We start from the raw sequence: 21615 nt of genomic DNA, 5'->3' as shown, positions 1-21615 counted from the left end.
GCCACTTCTTTTTTTTTCTTCCCTGCCCCGCGGTGCTTCCAGCGTCATCTGCCGACGTTATGACGCTGTCGCGCTCTTCCAACTTCCAGCCATCATTTTCCGTACGGTTGCGTTCTGGAGCAGCAGCAGCAGCAGCAGCAGTTTTCAAGTACACTGCCCCGAAATGGTTCGCCAACAATTTTCGGCCCCCTAAACCAGGATGGAAGGACGACGCAAAACACAAACACAAAAAAATCATCTGTGGCATCGATTTCTTCCACTCACTTCCGCACTCAGTGTGTGCGGTGGGAGTAAGAAGTAGTACTAGTCGATGTAGACGAAAAACCACCCAAAACTTTCAACCAACAATTGAACATACACACACACACAGTGTAAGAATTGAGGCAAAGGAAAAATGCTGGCCAAGTTTTCGGGGTGGCAAGGTTGTCGGAAATGATTTACTGCACTTTGCTGGCAGCGGGTCCTGCCACAATCGATCTTCAGAGGTAGAGAGGAGGCAGCAAGCGGAAGCCCGGGAAGTGTGTGTGTCTAAGCTGGCAAAAGTTAGTACACATAAAACTTGGTACATGAACTGACGATGGTCTTTTTTTGGGTTTTTTTTCGTATGCCTTCAGGGTGAAACCAAACTTGGACCATGATTGACGGAATGCTGGGAAAAAGGGAAGGACTATTCTTTTTCTAGTTCAATATTTTAAACCGATGGACTTGTTTGGGATAAAAAGTGCTTAGTGATGCTGTCCAATTGTTCATTTTATATGTTCTGTTAGAAGGTTTAATTAAGCGAATTGACCAGTCGGTGTGCCTTAAGAAGTAAAGTTAATATTGACAACTCAATGCACAATATGAATGGAATGAAGTAAAAGACCATTTAATGTGACCTTTTTCTTGAAAACAACTCTTTCTGCACGTGTCACCGAAGGTAAAAGTATATTGTCCTACACACACAATACTACGCACCTTAACCAAGCAAACAGGTACAGTGCCTGAATGCGTCCAATCCTTCCCAGAAGGTTTTCATCTCGCTTATAACCACACGTGGCTAAACGTTTTTCGCCATCACAAGCCCAGTTGTCCATCAAAAAGGCATCCGACAAAGCTGCAGTACAGGTTTGCACGATCCTGAAAGCACCCGAAGCCACCCGGGTTATGTTAGAAAATAGCTTCTTAAGGTTCCTGCGAGCCTTCATCAAACTTTTACCCATGCGCACGAAACATTGGACGAATGATGCCCGGCAGGTTTGCACGCGATAATATCCAGACTAGTGCACCACCAACCATTTTCCAATTTAATTATAATTATTCGATTAATCGATTCGATCGATTTCCTCTGTGGTGCTGGTGGTGCTGCTTGGTGGATTAAACACGACACGGGAGTTTTGTGGCCACTGCAGCCGCCGTCGCCGCCGGGGGTTCAACGATTTAGCTGGCTGTTGATTTGATTCCGGTCGCCCGGCCAGTTTTGACGCTCATTTCACTAAAAGCAAAGCGTTTTGTGGTAAAACACAGAATCCCCACAAACAGGCTACCAGTGTAAGCCACAGACACAGCGATGTTTAGAGGGTCCATTATGAATTGCACGATATTAAAATTACGTTTGATGGGTTTGACATTCAAAACAGGGAGAGAGAAAAAGGGCTATGTGCGTGTTTAATTTTGTAATTGAATCGGCAAAGAGAGCGCACAGAATAAATATTATGCATCTGTTTAATTTGGCAAACGAAATCAAAGCCACGGAAACAGTGCTCGCGCTAGAGCATTAAAGCAAGGTCCACAAACGATGGTGAAGTCTCAGGGAGCCACCCCAATAAACATCACCATCTGGAACACGTTTACGATGACACTTTTGCCCTTTTTCCACTCGTTTTTTTTCTTCTTTTTCGGCTGATTAGCTCATGCCGTTCTGCGACAGAAATCGCGTCCTTCAAGGCCAGAAATCTTTAAAATGCTTTCTTTCGCCAACGCAATTCAAACGCCCATATAAAAAAAAGAAAAACGAACGACTGCTTTCGTCATCTGTTGCAAACAGATGGCAGTTAGTGTGACACCATAACAGACCCGACCCTTTTCCTTCGAATTTTTCGCGCCCCTGATTTGACCGACGCAAATAAATGTCGCGACGTGCGCGGCGTTTCGCAAAGCTGGGCAAAATGGGAATATTACTTTTTTTCTTCTTCTTCCTGTTGTTGTTAAGACGCACACCCTTCTCAAGTACAGGCTGATGACAACGCGCGTCACATTGAATTCCTTGCCTGAATAGGAGTGAAGGAGAGTTGTTCCCGCCACGCTTTGACTTTGTGGTTTTGGAGGATTTTGTTTGCGTTAAAGATTTGCTTTCCCATCATCGATTGATTTTTCCCAGTTTTTCCGAGGAATAACACACATAAGCACACGTCGTTGCGCGTCCAAAGCAAACATTGCGCGACGAAGAAACTAACCACAAACGTGGATGCAGAAGGGGCCGCCTGTCAATGGCAAGTGCAGTCGCTAGTAATCGCTGCCGATTAGCAGCTGTTTTTTTTTTGCCGCCCACTTTACCTACCCTTGTAACGGAGGCTGAGGAAATGAATTTTTCTCGGAGGAAAAAGCAAAGGCTAACCCTCACGACACGCTCTCGTTTATGAGTGTGATTGTCGCATGAGCAAACACGTTCACCGGGAGGCCACAAATCGTGCAATACTTATGCTGTGTGAGCAAAAACTTTCCATACGCCGGAATTTGAGAAGAAAAGGGAAAGGCAATATTTGCAGGAGAAAATTTAATAAAAATCTGTACAAGTGCAATCGGTGTAGCAAACCCGGGAGGGGGAAACTAATTAATATTTCTTCTTTCCCCTAATGAATGTCAAACAAACAGTTCAAACGGCGTCTTGGTTGGTGGGCGTAAGGAGTAATTTAAGATCATCCCTGCCTCTGCCCGTTGCTTGCCTGCCTTGCTATGCTTTTGCTTGGTGGAAAATTTAACCCCCGCCCGACGCAGCTCCCACACTAATTGGGAAAAGGCTCGAAAACGAATTTCGAATAAAAACACCCAAAAGCCCAGGAAGTGGCGTCTTTTGCCCGCCACATTGCGAAGACTTGCCGCCCAAACCGACCGAAGAGAACAACAACATATGGCCGTGTCTGCCGTGAAAATATGCCCCTTTTGTCCCCTTGGCGCATTGTGAAAACCGAGCAACGCCAAAATCGTTACTTCCCCCTCGGGGGAAAAATCAACAACAATAATTGGAAAGCAGCAAAAATCATGGCAGCTCGTTTGTTTCCTGCCCTTTCGCAGTTCGGGTGCGTAGGTGTGCGTGTGTGACACATTTTGGCACCTTTCGTTTGCTTGCTTGCTGGACCACTTAATTTCCAAAATCGAAAACCGAGCGCGCCCGTAGGGGGTTTTCGTGGCAGATTTTCACTTCACCGCAGGATTCCCGTTCCCGTAGGTGACAAACGATTCGTGGGGAGTTTTTTTGTATTGCTCACCACCATGTAACATTGACCCTCTTTGCACGCCCGGGGCCCCGCGGGGTTGGGTGTGTATGGGTAAATAGCAGTTTTATGTAAATTTTTTGTCACCGTGCCCCGACTACGCAGTGTCGCAGTGGGCAGTGAGAGCTGAAATTTGGAAGAAAATTGAGTAGTCGAAAAAAAGAAAAAAAATAACAGCAAAAATGTATCCTTTATACCCACCGGAGACGGGGACGATCAAAACCCAAGCAATACAATTCCAATGTGTACAAGGGTAGAGTCGTGTACGAGAGCAGGAAAACCACCGCCGAGGCCAGCCGAGGCGGCAGCAAAACGATTTAAAACATAAATTGTTTTAATTTTGGATTGATATGCAAATGATGCGTGGCGTGTTCGTGCGTTTCCCCGATCTTTCCTGAGGGGTTGTTGGCTGTCGAAATCGAACAAACTTGAAATCGTTATCCTCGAAAGGATGTGTGTGTGTGAGTGGTAAATTGCCCCGATGATGGTTTGTCCTAGGGGCACTGCCAGGATGCGTTCTTCGAGTTCTTCCCTCTTCTGTTCTGCTTTTTCTATTTTCAACGATCGTAAAAATTCAACTGCGTGTAGCAATATTAATGATATTATTATTTTATTCCACCATCATCTCTCTCTCTCTCTCCCTCTCTCTCGTTCGCTCACTATCATCACATTGCAGCAAATAAAGGGGCGAGATGTGTTCCCCCTTTAAAGGGGATAGCGTAAAAGCGACGCGTTTTTCCGACAGCAAAAAAAGGGGAGAGAAGCTTACATCGTCAGTTGAGCCCACCGTCCACCGATGATGATGATGATGATGGCAATGAAAACTTATCCCACCGTGCACACAATTTCTTATCGATTTTTCCGCGAGCCGTGACCAACCATCAGCGAGGCGAACCAAAGCAAACGGCAGGAGGTTCATCTCATCGCCACTCGAGGGAGATTCGGGCCAGATTGGGAGCGATTGTGCGATAAGATTTATGGAAAACGTGCACACCCACATACACCGAGTTTGAGCTTTTGCACCCCTCGCTTCCCTCGCTCCCTCGCTCCCTCGCGAGGCTTTCGAATAATAAAAAGCGATGTAATCGGGTTGTTTGGTGCTTCATCGGCAGTGCGAAGGTCCTAAATTGTTAGGACGCCAAAGTTCGCCAATTTCCCGACGGGGGAATTTTTCGGCGAAACGAGATTTTTCACCTTCACCCTCCCTCTGTCATACACACATCTTTATTGTGTACAATTTTTCATTTCCATTTCATTCACTCGCACAGAGGGGGAAAGGACCGCGAATTTAAGAAAAAAATAACAATGCAAACGGAATCTAGGCAAAGGGCAGACCTTTAAAACAGGCCCTGTGTGTTGTATGTGCGTGTGTGTGTGCACGATTCTCCCGGGACGACTCTGGGTCGAGGCCTTTCCACATTTTTTCCGGCAACTCCGGTAGGAAAACCCCCGGCCACACGAAGGACGCACAAAGATGATAAATTGCAAAATTGTTTTCCCTGCAAAGGGAGAGAGAGAGAGAGAAAACCCCCCGAAATCCACCACCCGGTGGAAATGCGCGGGCTGCGAAAAGAAATGTGTGAAGTAAAATCAATTTCCAGCGGTCGATTCCACTGGGAGCTGATCTTCAGCCGGGCTCTGTTCTGCAGATGGAGAGAACGGAGGGGCAGATGAAAACCCCCGCGATTACAACGACCAGGTTGTCTTCCCCCTCGTTGTCTCTCGGATGTTTGGTGCTGCTTCGAGTGTTTCGAGAGTGTATTTGTCATCACCTTTAACTTCATTATTTTTCCCGCCCGACAGACTTGCCCAGACTAATGACTTTTCCTCCACCGTGAATGCGACGAACATGCGACGAGCAACGGAGCGAAATGTGGTTTCTGCCGATAGATTGGATTATCCTTTCGATCTTTCGTTGCGATTCCACGGCATGGCTGCAGCTTTTCCAGAGTGCAGTAAATACCGGCAAGACCTGGTGCAGGTTGCAAGTGGTTTTTCATTTGTCGTTTCATTAAGACAGAGCAGGAAAGGCGTTTTCTCCGTGCTCTGCTGGTGGTTAAAACGGGATGGGTCAATCAAGCTAAGAGTAATGTTTGTGGAGGGTTTTTTTCACCGGAACGATTCAGTGCCAAATTAGTGAGGCGATTGGTGCTGAGAGGAAAAGCCTATTAGCTGCCTGCTGGGCAGACAGTAAGCGTTGTTAAATCCTATTTGCTGTTTGACGGCAAATTAATACACTGATGTGAACGGAAAGGAGTGTCTTAATAGGAAGTATTGTTTAGTCTAGGTATGATATGATAGGAGTTTTAGATAATAGTCAAATATTGTTAGAAAATTTTCTCATCAGAATATTGTTATTCTATAAGAAATGGTTTTAAAAGACATGATTTGGTGAATTTTTTGTGTTGACATAAGTGGTAAAATTAATTTTAGCTTTTTTGTTTCTATCAAGCAACGCGTGTTATTTGTTATTGACAGGCAGACATCACTCATCCCGCATTTTAGTGCTGACTTGTTGACAGTAAAGCTAACCAAAGCAATAAACTCGTAAATCAACACAGGAATCGAATTGGACGCTGCAATAGCCGCATGAAAACACTAGGTTAGTGGGAATAGGTAAAGCGAAATGAAGCAACACAGAAAGCAAATACCAAAACAACAAAAATACGTGTAAAAGATAACCAAATTAAATAAACAGAAATAAAACAAATAAAAAATAATAACCTCGATTGGTGTGTTTGATGGCACCACGCAGGACACCGTTCTCGCGACACTCCATCGTAGCGCCGTATTCGTACGAGTTGTTCATTGCACCCGGGCGGGGTGGTGGTGATGGTGGGGCCTTGGGGGTGCACTACTGCCTTCGTTGTTGCAGTAGCACCGTTGCAGCAGCAGCTCCGTTTGCCGGAATGCAGTACCGGTCCGTGCCGCCGCTCATTGGCACCGGGCCAACCACTTTACAAGCCACATCGGGAACCACCCAGTACTATGCTGTGCTGTGGGCTATGAGAAGGTTGGTGCAATTTTTCCTCCACACTGCAGCAGAAACTTTAATTTGCACTAGGGGGTTTTTTTATTTTTATTGAGGCGTTTAACGCAACGCTAAAAAATCACGAAATAAATTCTTGATGAAAACACTTGTGCCTCCAATGAACGCACACGCACACACACTCACACGCAGGTTGTCAATTTTTCGGCTCCAACAATTCACAACCCCACGCGTTGATACACCTTTTATAGCACCGGGCACATTATAATAAAGCTTCTCATCAGCACTTTTTCACTTTTTTTTCCAAAACCAAAAAGAACTGAAAATATACGCGCACACCCGTACACTAACACAAACACACGCTGCGAGGATTAAAATGAAATGTGGAAAATGAAATTAAAATATTTTTGAATAATGCAAGGCACGAAACGGGGTAAAAAGCGAGTAACAGCAACAAAAACAACAAAAAAAGGTAAGATAAACTCTAAAACAGGCACGCACGGACGGTCGAGTATTGCCAAAAAAAAAAACAAGCACGGAAGGAATAAAACGCAACGAGCAAAAATCGATGCTCGCGTAAACGTTAAAACGTGGAGAATGGGGTTTTTTGATTCACTTGAATGTGCAAAAGAATTCGTTGAAGGTAGGCGAAGGGATGCGGGAGAAAAACACGAAAATCACACAAGTACACAGTTCGCCGGCACGCGGAAACGCTATTTTCATCCGATAAACCACACGGCCGTGCTTTGGGAGGCGAAAAAAAAAACAATTATTTCCCTCCTTTCCACACTCTCCATCAACCAACACATAGAAACACGCGCCTCGGTTTGTACATTTCCCTCCCAAAAAGGCTCCATGTTTTGGAGTTTTCCTTTTTTTTGGAGTCGAGCACATTTTTCGTGCACATTTATCCGATAGTGCACTTGAAAGTTGTGATGTTGTTTTTTTTTATTTTTGTTCAAACGAGCAGGCATTTTTTATCGTTTTTTGTGTGGAACGTTTCATTCAAACACTGAAAGAACTTTACGCGTTTTGGGCGTGAAATGGCGTTTCGGGTTGGTAAAACAAAAATAAAATAATAATGAACACAATCGTACACTGGGAAAGACACTGGGAATGAGCAATCGAAGGTATCGGAAAAAAACCCATTGGAAAAACGAACACGATTCACACGAGACTTCATTGAAAAACGCAAACACAATAAAAAAAACTATAACATCAGAACAGACGTCAGAACAGAAAACACGAACAGAAACCATGCATTTTGCATTTCCGGCAAACGGGAAATTCCGTGAAAACTTATAAAGATCCCATAAATTTTTGAATTACTTCACTATTTGTCACTGATAACGCAGGCGCCTGCTGGTTTATATTCTTCACTGAGTCACTTTTTTACGTTTTTGTTCTTTCGCTCGTACACTCACTTGGGTTTTGTTGTTGTTATGGGCATTACTTTTCACTGTACTTATGTTCCTGTAGAATTTTTTTGTATTTCTGGTGACGAGTTTTACTTCTTTGTATTGTTTACATCAATTTACAGATATGTTCCAGTGGACAGGTGCATTGCGTTGACAGCTCGATTGGTGAATTGTTCATTAAAAAGTAGTGGAAACGATGGCAGACAAAACGAAAAAGTAAAGAACAAACTAAACACAAATAAAAACGATGAAAACAAACGATTAAGAACTCGAAACAGTGGTGAAGGAACAATGTGAAGGAATGTCTATGAATGTGCGTATGCGTATGCGTGCGTGCACAACAACAGAAAGAAGAGCGATAAGAGCGATATCCCAGGGACCCTAAAGACCCATGTCCTGGTGCCGGTTTGTACATGATCCCTTCGGGGTAAAACAAAAACAGAAAGATACCCAAAGATATTGCAGGTAGAAGAGACGAAAAAAAAGCATCCATTCCGAATGGTGACTCACTGCTCTAGCTGCTATTGGAATGTCATCGCGGGCAAAGCTGGGAAAGGCCTCAGGGACAGAAGGAAAGCTGGCGCTTATCGGTTTTATGAACCAACCGCCATTCTTTTACAAAGCAACACTGAGCCAACGGTACCTTTTTCGGGTTGCTTAAGGCGTTTCCAAGAAAGCAAAGCACCCAGGTACCTCCGGGGACGCGATGGGAACGAGCGACATCCTAGAAGCTTTCCAGCATAAGGGTAGGACAGCCTTGTGTCCCTGAAAGAAGCTTCCGAAGCGGTTTACCGGAGCCGACAGAACGGAAGATACGGGAGTGATTTTCCTTACACCCGACCCTTTTCAACACATTCCTGCGCACAATACGTACATCCTCAGCTGACGAGCGCCTCTCTCTCGGTCAGGAGGAAAATCGATAAATTAATAAAAAACAAACCCACCCGCCAACTCTGCCTTCCGCGTTGGAGGTTGGCATTCGCCTAATGCGGAAGAAGTTTGGCCGTGGTTCGAACTGGCTGTCGCCAGAAGGTCGTCGTCGTCGTCGTTGTCGTCAGAAATTCTACTCCATTGGTATCCCAAAAAAAAAACGAGAACAGTTTTTGGGTTGGGTGTATTTCGCGTGGGTAGGACAAATGATTGGGCTGTGTGTCTGTGTGTGCCTGTGTGTCTGTCGAAGGGTTTCAATAATTCATCTCCCGGCACCAGCACCAGGATGACGACGAACAAAACGGGGTCAGACATCGGAATCGGCACGCATCCTTTCCTTCAAAGACATCCGGAGATGAAAATACAAGAACTCTTCTGGGGCGTACCAACACGATGGAAACGCAGCCAGGTTGTAGTTGCTGTCGAAAAATTAGGCTACTCAGGCAGGCAGGAAAAACGCACACCGTGAACTTGGTGCCACAATGGCTTGGGACACAGTGCAAGAAAGGAAATGGGAAGAGAAACGACAACAAAAAACCCAGCTCGAATTACCGCTCAGCTGAAATCCAAGCAGAGCAGCACCCCGAAATTTGTCCTTATTTTTTTTTGCTGGCGCGATGGAAGTAAGAAGAGGATTGCGAAGCTGTGGGTGAACAGGACGGACCGCAAGTTACGTAGGCTACCGGGAAGCGTTTTGGTGCAATGGACTTGGCCGCCGAACGCACGCGAAGCAAAAAATCCACCGTGTCGTCGTCCTCCAACCCGAACGTTTGGTGGGTAAAGGGCGAAAGAGAAAGAGAGAGATAGAAAAGGAGGGAGAGATGTTGTGTGTGTGCAACATTTTCATTGCCGAAAATCGGGAAAAATTACCCGAATGAGAGAGAGAGAGAGAGAGAGCGCGTGGAATGACCGGGAGAGTGTACGCGCGAATTGCAAAATTTTCACCACCCGAATCCAAATACGAGAGTTTGCGAGAGCAATGCGTTTGAGAGAGAGTGTGAGTAAATGGGGAGAGTTTTTCCAAAACCAATGTTTTTTTTGCTGGAGTAAGGAAAAACGGCAAATTCACGAGAGAGCAAGAGAGAGCGAGAAAGTGTGTGCGGAAACACCAAAATCGAGGCCAAAAAGGACGAAAACTGCGACGCACGTTTTGCAGCACCCAGTGTACACGGTTTTCGGGTTCCACTGATTTTCCCTGCTGCTCGGGAAAGCGCTGTGTGCGTGTGTCTGCGAGCGAGTTAAAAGCCCGGGAATGGAACACGAAATTTGGGGCCCAAAGGCAGTGAGGAAGGACGCGCGAATTTTTCAACTCTACACCCCAACGTGCGACATCTCGTAGCAAAAAAGCAGCTTGTTTTCCCTGGGCTTTCCCTTTGATATGGGGGAAACCCGACCGCTGGTGTGGCTCTCTTGGTAGAGAATTTTCCCACGCGCAAAACGGATGTACCGATGTAGCCTACAACAACTCCCGGCTCAGTTCGTGAGCTGGCGGGGGTGTTGCGGGCGATAAGGGCAACCAGAAGGAACCAGCTCCCCCATTTAGCAGCTCGTGGGAGGGCGCTCGGGGTGTTTATCGATTTATTGTTTTGGTTTTGGTTGGGAGCCCAGCACAGCACACAGCGCTACCGTCTTCACCGCAAAAACGCACACGAATCTTTTTGCACGAAGCGTTCCAGTCGTGAGGCTTTCCTTAAGCTGTTCTCTCCACCGAGGGAACGTATTTTATTCTCAAAGACTACCAAAAACACACACACACACACACACACACACACACCACAATAAAAACATCGAAATGTGAAACATGCTTTAATGTAGAGGCCCACTGGCAGCAAAGTTTGCTGTAGGGATAGGTAATGGTAGATGGAAAACTCACTTTCTGAACACGCTTGAACATGAATGCCGTACGACGAAATGCTTGTTGTGCGGGGCGAACAGATTATGACGCGTTGGTGAACAGCACTTTCTTCCTCTGCAGCAGCTAATTCTAATGCCACACGCACTCCCACACTTGCCTCTTTTTAAAAATGACACTTTGACTTCGCGTATTGCTCACAAACACTCCAACATTCCCACCACGAAGGATTGTTTTCACTTCACAAACGGCTCAAGATTTTGTTTCTCAATTAATGAACAATAACACTCCCAATCGCGCACACACACACAATTAGACGACCACTTTCATCACCGCTTTCTATTGCAGCTACATTCTGGAACCTGGATGCAGATGCGATGACGATGCTGTTGGATGCTGCCCAAGCAGCGACTGTTGGATTTCGGATTGTTTGTTTTTGTGCGAGCCAAGAGGGGCCCAAAACTGCCCTCAAAACTATTCGGCTCCTATCTGTTCATTATTCTGCCACAGAGTTATGGTTTGGTTGCTTCAGTAATACAGGATAGAACAATCAAACACTCACTCCTATGAAAACGCTTATTACCTCTGTATTAAACTGAATATTTCTTCACGGGTTTTGCTTTTTACTACCGAATAGTATTCACACGGTTTTGCTTCTCTTTCTTGAATTGTTATAACACTTGGTCTTAGAACACCATCGCAATGAAACCCGAGTTTCTTTTCCCCCGATCGCGTACACTGCACTGCGCGGACTGATGCGTACGAAACGGGAACGCGCGGCAGTACGTCCACACGCTCTGACGGTCGGAATCAAACTGCTCGAATACGCTCGATTTTTGCTCGAAACGCCGCCGCACGGGTGCAATTTTGACCGTTTCGTGCGCGCTACTCCCAGTGTATCGGTCTCGCTCTCTGCATGCGCTCACTCTCGCTCTCTCTCTCTCTCTCCCTATCTCCCTCGCTCGCAGCATAGGTTATGCTTTCATCTCAATTTCGCTTCGCTCTCCAGTTACGCACGCACGCGTTCGAGCTCGTCTATGCACCCGCAGCATGCAGCAAAGAAGAAACAGAGCGAATTCCGGCCCATATTGCTCACAGGATTGCTCTCCCATTATGCAGCTGATGCTGAGCGTGAGAATTGCGCGACAGCTCTCTCGCGCTCTCTGTCGTGCGTGTTTACTTTTGCACTTGACAGGATGAGAGCGCGCTCTTCGCGAAACTGCAAAAAAAAAAAAAACCAGTGCGGTGCTGAAATACCCTTAGCGAAAACGAAGATTTTCATCGATTTTCCCGCAACAACACGAGAGCACTCGCGGGACATGTTGAAAGGGCGAAGAGCGAATTTCGCTAATTTCCCCTTTGACGGGCATATCGCTTCGGTTTTCCTTTTTTAAGGCGAATTTTCCTTCTCTTTCGTGCAAAGGTTTTCTGTTTCTGCTGCTCTGGGGGAACTCAGCATCAGGAGTACGGACGAAAACTCCCAGCAAATCTCAGAATCCTTTTGAGTGCCACCAGTGCGAAAACGGGAACGTGCGGGCAGCGAGTGAGAAGGAACTTTTCGACCGACTTCTCGCTCTGGCCCGTGCAGGGTCGATTTTCGCCCTCGAATCGAAATGGCCTGTTCGTCTTTCACTTGACTTTCCCGAGGACGACACAAGGCGACACTGGGACACATACGCTCACGCAGGAGGGAAGCAATCTGAACCGAGGGACTCGACTCCAAGGGCAGACGGGAGCAAGAAAAGAGGAACGCGTCGTGAAAAAAGAAAAAAAAAGTCGGCAAGTCTCATTCTATCTCGGGCGAAAGGACGATTGAATTTTTCGGGAATATCTTCCTAATCGCCTCCGGTACAAGTCAAGCCACCCGGGCAGCCCGTTTTGGCAAAGATTTTCCTTTCAAGCAAGCGCGAGCGGGTGAAGAGTTTGACAGCTTATCTTTCGCTCACTCCTTTGCAGAAAGCCCTTCATTCAGAAATTGGGGACCGAGAGTGGAACAAAAAACACGCACACGTCCTGGGAGCACAGGGTAAATTCTTAATAAGGATCTTCGCCGACTGTGCGCTAAGAAGGTATAGGGCTGAAGGATTTTCTTTTGGGCCCCGCACTCCGGGCAAGAAAGGACGCAAAAGCCGTAGGCAAATCCGTAAGTGTTAAACTGCATAAATCCATCCCGCAGGATTGGCCCCCGGGCGTTGGTCGTCGTGTGTTTTCCGGGTTTTCTACTCCGGCGTTGCTCCATCTTTCTGAAGGAATCTGCGTCACAACGGTGAGGGGGACGGGGAGCACGCAAAGTCCCTTTTTCTTCGTTTTGGTGGAGCATCGTTATTCACGTTGCTTAACATTTCCTCCCACCGGCGGGGATTTGGATGGCGATGGGAGCTAGTGAGGGATGAAGAATAGGGAAAGTTTTATTTTCATTTTTCCACCAAATGGAGACCGGTTTTAGAAGGGGTGGGTGAAGGGCTATGGTGGATGTGAACCAGGGACGGAAAATCAGACAACTTTTACCCTTTTGCTGAAGAGTTATCTGTTTCATGTTCTTTAGTTTTGTTGTTCTGCTTTGCATCCTACCGCTTGTGAGGAAAGACACATGTCGGAAAGTTTAGAAAAGATAGGGAGCAAACACAGAATATAGGCTATATTGTAGAAGCAACATCCACATCTAGCTTTAATACATCTTGTTGGGTATAGGGCTATTCTCACAGCAACCATTGCATTTTTAATTGAATTTAAACGGGCAAGATAAGCAATTATCTGATACTTATTGATTATTAACTCTACTTTCATGGTGCTATTCTATAGTGTCGCGTTAAAGTGCTCGATCTCGCACACTACTGGCTGTGAGTTCAAATCTCGGCTACATCGACATCGTCATTTTCTCATAGATATCGTTTTATTCTGAATTATTTGCCGTAGCGAGTCATAATAATACTAGTGACGTACTCTCAGTTCAAGAAAAACCCGATTTTATCACAACACAGTACTGAACACAGTCCTTAGACTTAAAGTACTGGCACGGCGCGGTACCGATAGTCAAAACACTTTCCCTTTCCATATTCTAAAGGCACACACTCTCTCTCTCTCTCTCTCTCTCTCTCTATCTCTCTCTTTTCTTTGCAATCAAGGCCAGATATTTTCCACCCATCAAACATCGATCGAATTTTCATGCATTTAATAAGAACGTTCTTGTTCGCTTTCTATACAAGGCTGCCCTTCCTCGCACGGTCGCTCCTTCCCTGCTTCTTAGGCGGCCTTATTGCTCCGTTGCCCACACTCGATACGTATTAATGGCGTGAGGGCAAATTCGATTATGTTTAGCATATGTGACGTGTGCCTGGGATGGGTAGCGGTCCGGACCATCGTTTCGTGCCGTGTCTTTTTCGGGGCTCGACAGAATCTCGTTTTTTTTTTTCTTTTGCCGTTTCGTGAACCCATGCTGCCAAGACAGCATAAAACAAGGCCGGGGCAGGGAGACCGAACGAGAGAATTTGATTTTGATTTCCAAGGGCAACCTTCGCTCGTTACCAGGACCCGGAAAAGCCGAATGCGGGAAAAGCAGCTTACGCAGCAGCAGCAGCAGTGGTGGTGGTGGGCCCGGCGGCTTCAACCAAACGAACGAGGGGTAAAAATCTCTTGGAAAATCCTTTTTTTGCTTGCTGCCGAGCTTCACCTACTCCTGGGACGCCACGGGCGCCTCGGAATTGGATGACGGATCCTAATGGGATCACTTTATGGATTGATTTTCTTGACGATTGCACTTTTGAAACCCCCTCTTTCCTCCCCCCGCGCCGAGATGTACCTCTCGGGCACTTTTTGTGCCCAAATCTTCGGCACACAACTTCCACGGCTTCATCATTTCGAGCGCAAGTTCAACTGGACGAACATTCGGGACGAACAAAACGCAGAAGGAAACTTCTAAAGGAAGTCTTCCGTGTCCTAGGCTTCAATCAGGCCGTCGTCTGCGGTACGTCAGAGTGCAGAAAAGGGGTGATACATAAAATCCGGGACACTCCGGGACTTCCTCCTTTTTAAAGCCTTCTCGCGCGGGTTGCTTTTAGTAACGCCGAAAAGGATAAAGAATGAGCGTGCGTGTGTGTGTGTGTGTTAGTCCCAAAATCGGGATGAACACAAATGATGGAAATGCCTTGCCTTCATCGTCTCATTTTTTGCGCGCAACCAAACGGCCCCGGTACCTTTAGTATCGTTAGTTAAGATTTGAGAGCTTAGCGTCGCATGAGCAACTTTTGCTTTGTTTCTTGTGAATGAAGGCCGGATTTCGGGAGAGCGGCAACCCTTAATTTTTGGAGGTATTTTTTGTTTGCTTAAAATACAGTCTAATGATGACGTGTGGAGTTTTGGCAAAATATGAATGAAGGTGCATTTTTAGTGTTTTTTTTTGTATGAAGACTTTATAAGCCAAAAATTGAGTTATGCCAAAGATGTTTGGTGATACGATAGGATTATTCGCGTAGTTCATTAAAGGGGATGAACTTACTTATTCGTTTTACGTTCATGTTTTAGTCGATGAGGTGATATTGATATCTTTTATACCCTCTTTTTTATGTGTTAAGATAGCTTCTGCAGCTAGAACATCTAGATCATATGACATTTCAGTATTCTCTGTAGGTTTGCAGCCAATTCTCATCCTAAAAAAATCTTTAAGATTTTTGACTAAAAATCATAGTTTCAATCACAACTGACATGCTTTTCACAATGTTCACACCGGCACAGATCGATATCAGTTTCGGCTCCTACTGCCAATATTCTTCAGTGTTCATCGTTTCTTTTTTGCGTTGTCGAAACAAACAGCGATGCAGTGTCGTCGGTTTTTCTTTTCGCGGACCCAAACCAACCGTTCAACGCACGGGTAACGAACCAGTGTCGAAAGAAAGCGACCGAACTTAAACAGGTCCTGTCGTTTATTTTCCTCTGTGTCTTATTGCTCACCTTCATACCTCATCAGTATCATATTCACCTTCAGCGAAACAGATAGCGCCGCTTGCCCCCGTTCGTCGATACGTTTACCGATCGACAGCAACGCGCAATCATTTTCACCTTGTGCGATAATGTTCTTTTGCTCCCCTCTCGTTTTGTTTTATACTCTCCGCTATCTCTTTCCAAAAAGTCGATAATATCAACCCTCGCCGTGCTGCAGCTTGCCTTGGAAGTGACAAGAATTTTACGTGCCGTATTAAAATGGCATTTTAATTTCGCTTTCGTGTGTCTTACGTGGACACCGCGGGGTGAGACAATGGCAGAAAGGAAATGGCTTCTTACGCCATTTGGCGGGAGGAAAATGGAAGCAAATTTCCCTACCCAAAAAAAAAAAGAAATATTTCGTTAAATTTGCGTGTGTATTTTTTTCGATTTTTTCGTTAAAAGTGTTATTCTGTTCGATACTTTGGGGCTGCTTCGGTTGTATCTTAAACAAGGAGCCAACCAAACGGTGTACCAAAAAGTTTCGCGTGTAGTGACCTTCGAAATTTTGCTTTCATTCTGCACCTGTCGGTGCGAAACACACCGTTTCTTGTGTTTTCTTTTCGTCTAGTTTGAGCACAAAAATGAAGTGACGATTTGTGAGTCCGTTTTTCTTTGCGAGCTTATGAGCAAAAAAAGTGACGAAATAAAAGTTCAAAAGGCCTCACGCTACACGCCAGCTTCGCCCTGCGGAGCACGTAGGTCATTGAAGCTGAAGAAAAACAAAATGATTCACCAAAAAGCATCCTCAAACCCTCCCGTTTCTTTTGGCAAAGTTTTCAGTGGTGAGAATTTATACCTTGTAGCGAAATGAAAGCGACAACTTTCCATTCATAAGGTGTTGAGCCTGGTAGGGTTGGCTGTTTTTTTGTTTTGGTTTGGTTTCACCTCCATAAATGCTTCACACTTTACATCCCTTTTTGTTCCCACGCTGCTAGTAGACGCTTCTGTTTCCTAATCACGTTCGCGCTGTTTATCCCTTACGGCGCTTATTTCGCTATCGGCACCGTCCGTTTGCCGACAAGGAAGTGTTGAGCTGCGCGAATTCTTTCACTCCTCTACCAATTGTGGTATCGTTTTTTTGTAGCAAAACTTACCTGAAATGAAAAAAAAAACGGGAAAAGCAAATAAATAAAATGTATTGCAAGATGTTGCGCTCGAAAGCCAAGGCGATCGTTTCGAAGCGGATGGGGTTAAAGAAATGAATGCAAATATCTGAATGAGTTGTTCTTCCTTGTAAGGGTTTAAAAACGGTTTAAAAGGAATTTGTACGTATAAAATATAATTTGAAATTGTTTCTAAAACAAAGGAATATAATTTTCAATCTAACTGTTTTTGCACTTTCCAATCAGTGCCACACATTATCGACATTGAACGATCGTGCCAGGAAGAGGCAGCTCCTTCCAGCCTTTTTTGCCATTTTATTGTCCCTGTTTGTTACTACCGCATTACATTGCAACTGATTGCAAGCGCACGTGACGGTATGTAAAATGGCTTTTGGGTTGGCAACATTGCTACGGAGGCGGAAGAGCACAAGACAAAGCGGCAAGACAGTTTTTTTTCCTCCAATCCTTGCGCGGACCATTTAGCGTCTAATGCATTGTCTTATCGTTATGAGCACAAGCATCTGATTGTGTGTGTTTCCACGCTTTGCGTTATTTTCCATCTCACAATAAAAAGCTTTTTCCCGTCAGCTATATAAAACCAAGGTGTACCATTCCTTCGCTCCATTCCATCCACAGTGCAATGATTTACCACTCAACCTCGTCCAGGCGGGTTTGTTTTTGCCGTCTGTGCCATTTCGCTAATGATAGAAGGACACAATTTAAAACACGCCGTCCGGTGGAAGCGTTGTCAAATAATTGTAGATGCTTCCAAACAGGCTTCCGCCTCAATTTCCAGCGCGAAATGGGTGAAAAATTAAAATACAATCAAGCGAGTTGACGCGTTTTGCTGTAAAGTGTCCGAAAACAACAAAGACCCATTAGAGAGAGAGAGAGAGAGAAAGAAGAGAACAAAACAAGAGAAAAAAAAACCACAGGGACAGATTTTTATTCGATCGAAGGAAGGATGGTGGAGAAAAAATTAATGCTGCCCAGGACATAACCGCACAACCAGATGAAGCCAAGGGCTGCCGTGGAGGGAAAACATTCTACAACACTCATCCTCATCGCTCCTGTCCACTTGCTTTCCGCATTGCTTACGGGTGCCATTTGTCATCGAAGTTAATCGCTGATCGATATTGCTGCGGGATGGCAAACATCCTGCCGGGTGATGGTATTTTATTTTGCAATTTATCATTTCATCACTTTGCTTCTGTTAAACACTTAATAAAAAAAAAACAATGTTTTATAAGAATAAAGGACGTTAAAATTATGTAAGATTTCAAGACAATTTTGTTTTGTGAATCAATGAAAATGAGTTTAAAACTTTTCCAAAAGCATGCAAGAACCCCTGCATCATTAGTGGAGGACAGTTCTGTCTTCCTTCCGAGAAAAAGCCTGCCAAGAAAACTCGTCCTAACAGGCAATAAAACCTCCTCAAAAATCAAAAGCACCCCAACAAATCTTTTCGGAAGCTTTTCAGTCCACCCATGCCATCGCCCATGCCGTCAACCTGTTCCCGAAGCGGACGAAATCGATTTTCTTCACTTTTCCCGCCACTTCTTAGCCGCGAGCTTCCCTTCCACTTTCCTTGCGACAAAGGTGAACTTGACAAATCCTTAGCGCTGCTGCTGCTGCTGTGTTTGTCGCTTCGTGTCCCCGAGATGAGTGTCTGTCGGTGTGTGTGCGGCTGTTATTTTGTGTGTCCCCAAAAATGAGTGGCGATTTGGGGGAGCTTTACCCAATTTCCGGTCCCTGTCGGAGCACACCTGTGTCCCACCTTGGAGCGAGCTGGAAAGCACGCTAAAATATTGGCATGAAGGAATGTGGCAGGCAGGCATTGTGTCAAAAGCTCCCGGGTTGACTCTTGCGAGGAGCGAGATGAGAAGCACGACACAAATCTCGGGTGGTGAGATTGTTGTGGAATTGCTTCTAACGAGTTTGGAAGGGGACACACAGGTGAAACGAACTACCCGAACTCTGTATCTCACGCAAACGGTCGCGGGCTTTTGTAGGTCCTCTGCACATGATGGTTCATTTCCGGGGAGCCGTTTGGCTTGCTATTTTGGTGTTGCCTTTTCCGTCTTCCCACGTTGGCTAAGGAATGGAAAATTCGATTGGAAATTGGGCGACAGTGGCGGGGACGTATTCGAACTCTCGGATGAGCTTGCTGTTTGTGCGTGTTAGAGGAGACATAAATCCTCAAACACAGGGAGAGCGAAAGGATGGTCGGAATAGGAGAGCAAGCATTTTGCTACGATTTTTCTATAAAACAAATTCAAACAATTTAGCAATGTTTCGTTCTAACTGTTTGGTTTTACTGCTGAAATGTAACGCTTTTGTTATGAAGTTTTATTTTCAGATGTTTATTTTCGTTTAGGTTTTGTTTCGTGTAAGTTTCGTTTATGTTTTATACATTTTTTTATTATATTTTTGTTGTTTTGTGTCATGTTTACATGATTATTAAATTAGTTTTTGATTTTCAGTTGTCTCATTGATTTATTTATGTTTTGATGGGCTTCATATACATTATTGTTTAACATAATTTTCATCTTTTAACTATGTTTTTTTTATTGCTTATGATTAAGCTATTATTGTATTTACTCAGTAATCTCCCCAGCAGTATATTAAATGGTCAAAACAGATGATTTCCTTGCTTTTCTACATGCACAGCTGATGTTCGATTTTCTGATCCTTTTTTTCATCCTCTTCATCGAATCTACTAAATACGGCAAGCAAAAAATCGCATCACCTCGCCAATCTCACCAAAACTGCTCAATCGTGTGATTACCGAATCGTACTACTCGCCCTGGTTGATGCCCATTGATTAGGAAATAAGAAAATGGAACCGAGCCGGCTGGGGCCAGCATTTGCTGCCGTGTCCTGCCTTGTACCTGCCGACCGGGGAAGAAATTGGCAAATGTAAAAGAAAAGCGCAGCCAAAGGTAAGTGTACGCCGGTGAAAAAGGTGAAAGGAATTGGATTTGAATGTGAAATTCGATTTCCGGCACACCCAAATCGAACCAAACCCGACGAAAGCAACGAGTACGGGGGGGGGGGGGGACGGGGGGTGGGTGGATCACCATTTTCACCAGCACTGCTACTGATTTTCCTTTCCGGCTGCCGTGTACCAGTGTGCTCGATTTTTACATGCTTCCGGTGCTGCTGCGGGAGGCTTCAGCGGTGGACACCAACACGGGATGGCCGAATGGCAGGGCGTTAATAGGTGTGTGTTGGTGTTATTTCATAAAGAGTGAAGCAAGCACAGAAGGAGTAGAAAAATACAAACAGGAAAAGCCATAACTTTCAGACTTCTTCTCGCTCCTTCTCTTCGGCATGAGAGATAGAATGCGAAATAAAATAAAGTTAAGAAATGCTGAGTCGAAAAAAAAGGGTTAGAGCGTGCCTGGGCGAGTGCGTTTGAGTGCCGTGGCAAAACAAACGGCCAATCCCGCCGGACGGAGGTACGGGGTCGTCGTCGCACCGGGACGATAAAACGCTGATTGAACCGATCGGAACGGCCAAGATTAGGATCATTTTTCTTCCCACGATTCATGGGTTCGGGTTAGCTTCGTTAGCTTTTGATGAAAAACGGCGAATAGAAAGAGGAAAAACGCACTCAACAACAGAAAAGAAACGCCCAATCGAAAATGGTTGTGTTTTTCCGTTTCATCGACAGTGTGTGTGTGTTTTCGCCCTTCGCCTTCTTTCGCTGCTGTAATACAATTTCCATTCAATTTAGGTAACAGCGACAGAAAGCGACAGGATAAGAAAGCTCGAAGGTTTTAAAGAAAACCCCAGCTGTATTGATCTTTGAAGGAAGTGGGCAGAAAAAAAGGTAAAAGCTTGCCGGTGGCACTTCCGGTTGCTGAAAGCTTATAGAAAGAACAAAAAAAAATGGTTGAAATCGTTCCAGTGGAAGAGCAAATCTTCTCGGAAGTTTTTATTTCTTTCCTCATTTTGAAATCCTTTTAATGACCTTGAGCTAAAGGTTAACATCCGGTAAAGAAAATCTGAAAGAAAATGTCATAAAAAGGTTGCACTGTGCAGGGAACGCTGCTAATTTTAGAGCCTCTTCATTGCAGCTTCCAATTTAGGTTTTTTTTTGTGTGGAGCTGCAATAAGGTTGGTTTAACTTCAATACATGTTGAATATCGCTGAATGGTTTCTGAACTGAAATTTGTTTTAATAATTTTTTAACGATTCTAGAAAGAAACTACTCTGAACAACTCTCATGCATGTTGTTTTTGCACATTTGAAACTAGTTCAAGTACAAGTTAACTTCAGATTTTCGATAGAATGGTTCATTCAAATGAGTTTGAAATCAATTTCACTCAAAATGCTTCAACTAGGAAGTACTTTTCGGTTCACAGGATCGAAAACACGCATGAAAACTCCTAGCACGATCATCAAGTACATCAATCGCACGCTTGCTACCACAGGGAAAAGGAACATTGCAACGAGGAGCACTGCGTGAAGGGTTCCACCAGGCCAATCCGTACCACAAATTTACGCAGACTCTCGCTCCTGAAGGCTCTTTAATGTGAACCTTTTTGCCGCGCGAAGTTGAAGCTGACGGGGAAATGCGAAGCGTTGAGCGAAGGTATAAATGAAATAAAACTTGCACACACTCATACACATGCACGCATTTTGAAGGATGATTTTTGGGAATAATATAAACAAAACGGTTGAAGCTCCGCCAGCGATGGCTTTTTGGTGAAAATGCGAGAAAAGTACCGCAAACGTTACCTTGGGAATAAATAAAATCCTCCAAAAAGGCCTTTCTAGGTGTGTTCGGTTTTATTTTCCCATCAAGTGGCGAAAAACGTGAAGCTTCCAATCACCGCCCCCTACCAGCCTCATCAAACCGAAC

The 21615-nt window shown here is 45.0% G+C and overlaps 1 protein-coding gene across 8 annotated transcripts in view; it reads right to left on the bottom strand.

Annotated features, from left to right (window-relative positions):
- The window catches only part of LOC120957583 (teneurin-m), a 512748-nt gene that overhangs the window by 164530 nt on the left and 326603 nt on the right, over positions 1-21615 (bottom strand). For 2 of the 8 annotated variants that reach the window (XM_040379862.2, XM_040379864.2), the window contains exon 1: positions 10684-11491. The exons of 3 other annotated variants lie outside the window; for them this stretch is intronic. Coding sequence is in view for 3 of the 5 variants with exons in the window: in XM_040379859.2 (XP_040235793.2) it covers positions 6198-6282 (85 nt within the window). In the remaining 2 variants the exon portion in view is untranslated. Of the gene's footprint in view, positions 1-6197; positions 6825-10683; positions 11492-21615 lie in introns of those variants that run through there. 3 more of the 8 variants (XM_040379859.2, XM_040379860.2, XM_049610313.1) reach the window with 3 other exon arrangements.

This window comes from Anopheles coluzzii, chromosome 3 (genome assembly GCF_943734685.1).
Source record: "Anopheles coluzzii chromosome 3, AcolN3, whole genome shotgun sequence".
NCBI lineage: Eukaryota > Metazoa > Arthropoda > Insecta > Diptera > Culicidae > Anopheles > Anopheles coluzzii.
The sequence above is the reverse complement of the archived record's forward strand: the minus strand, read 5'-3'. Positions and strand labels throughout refer to the sequence as shown.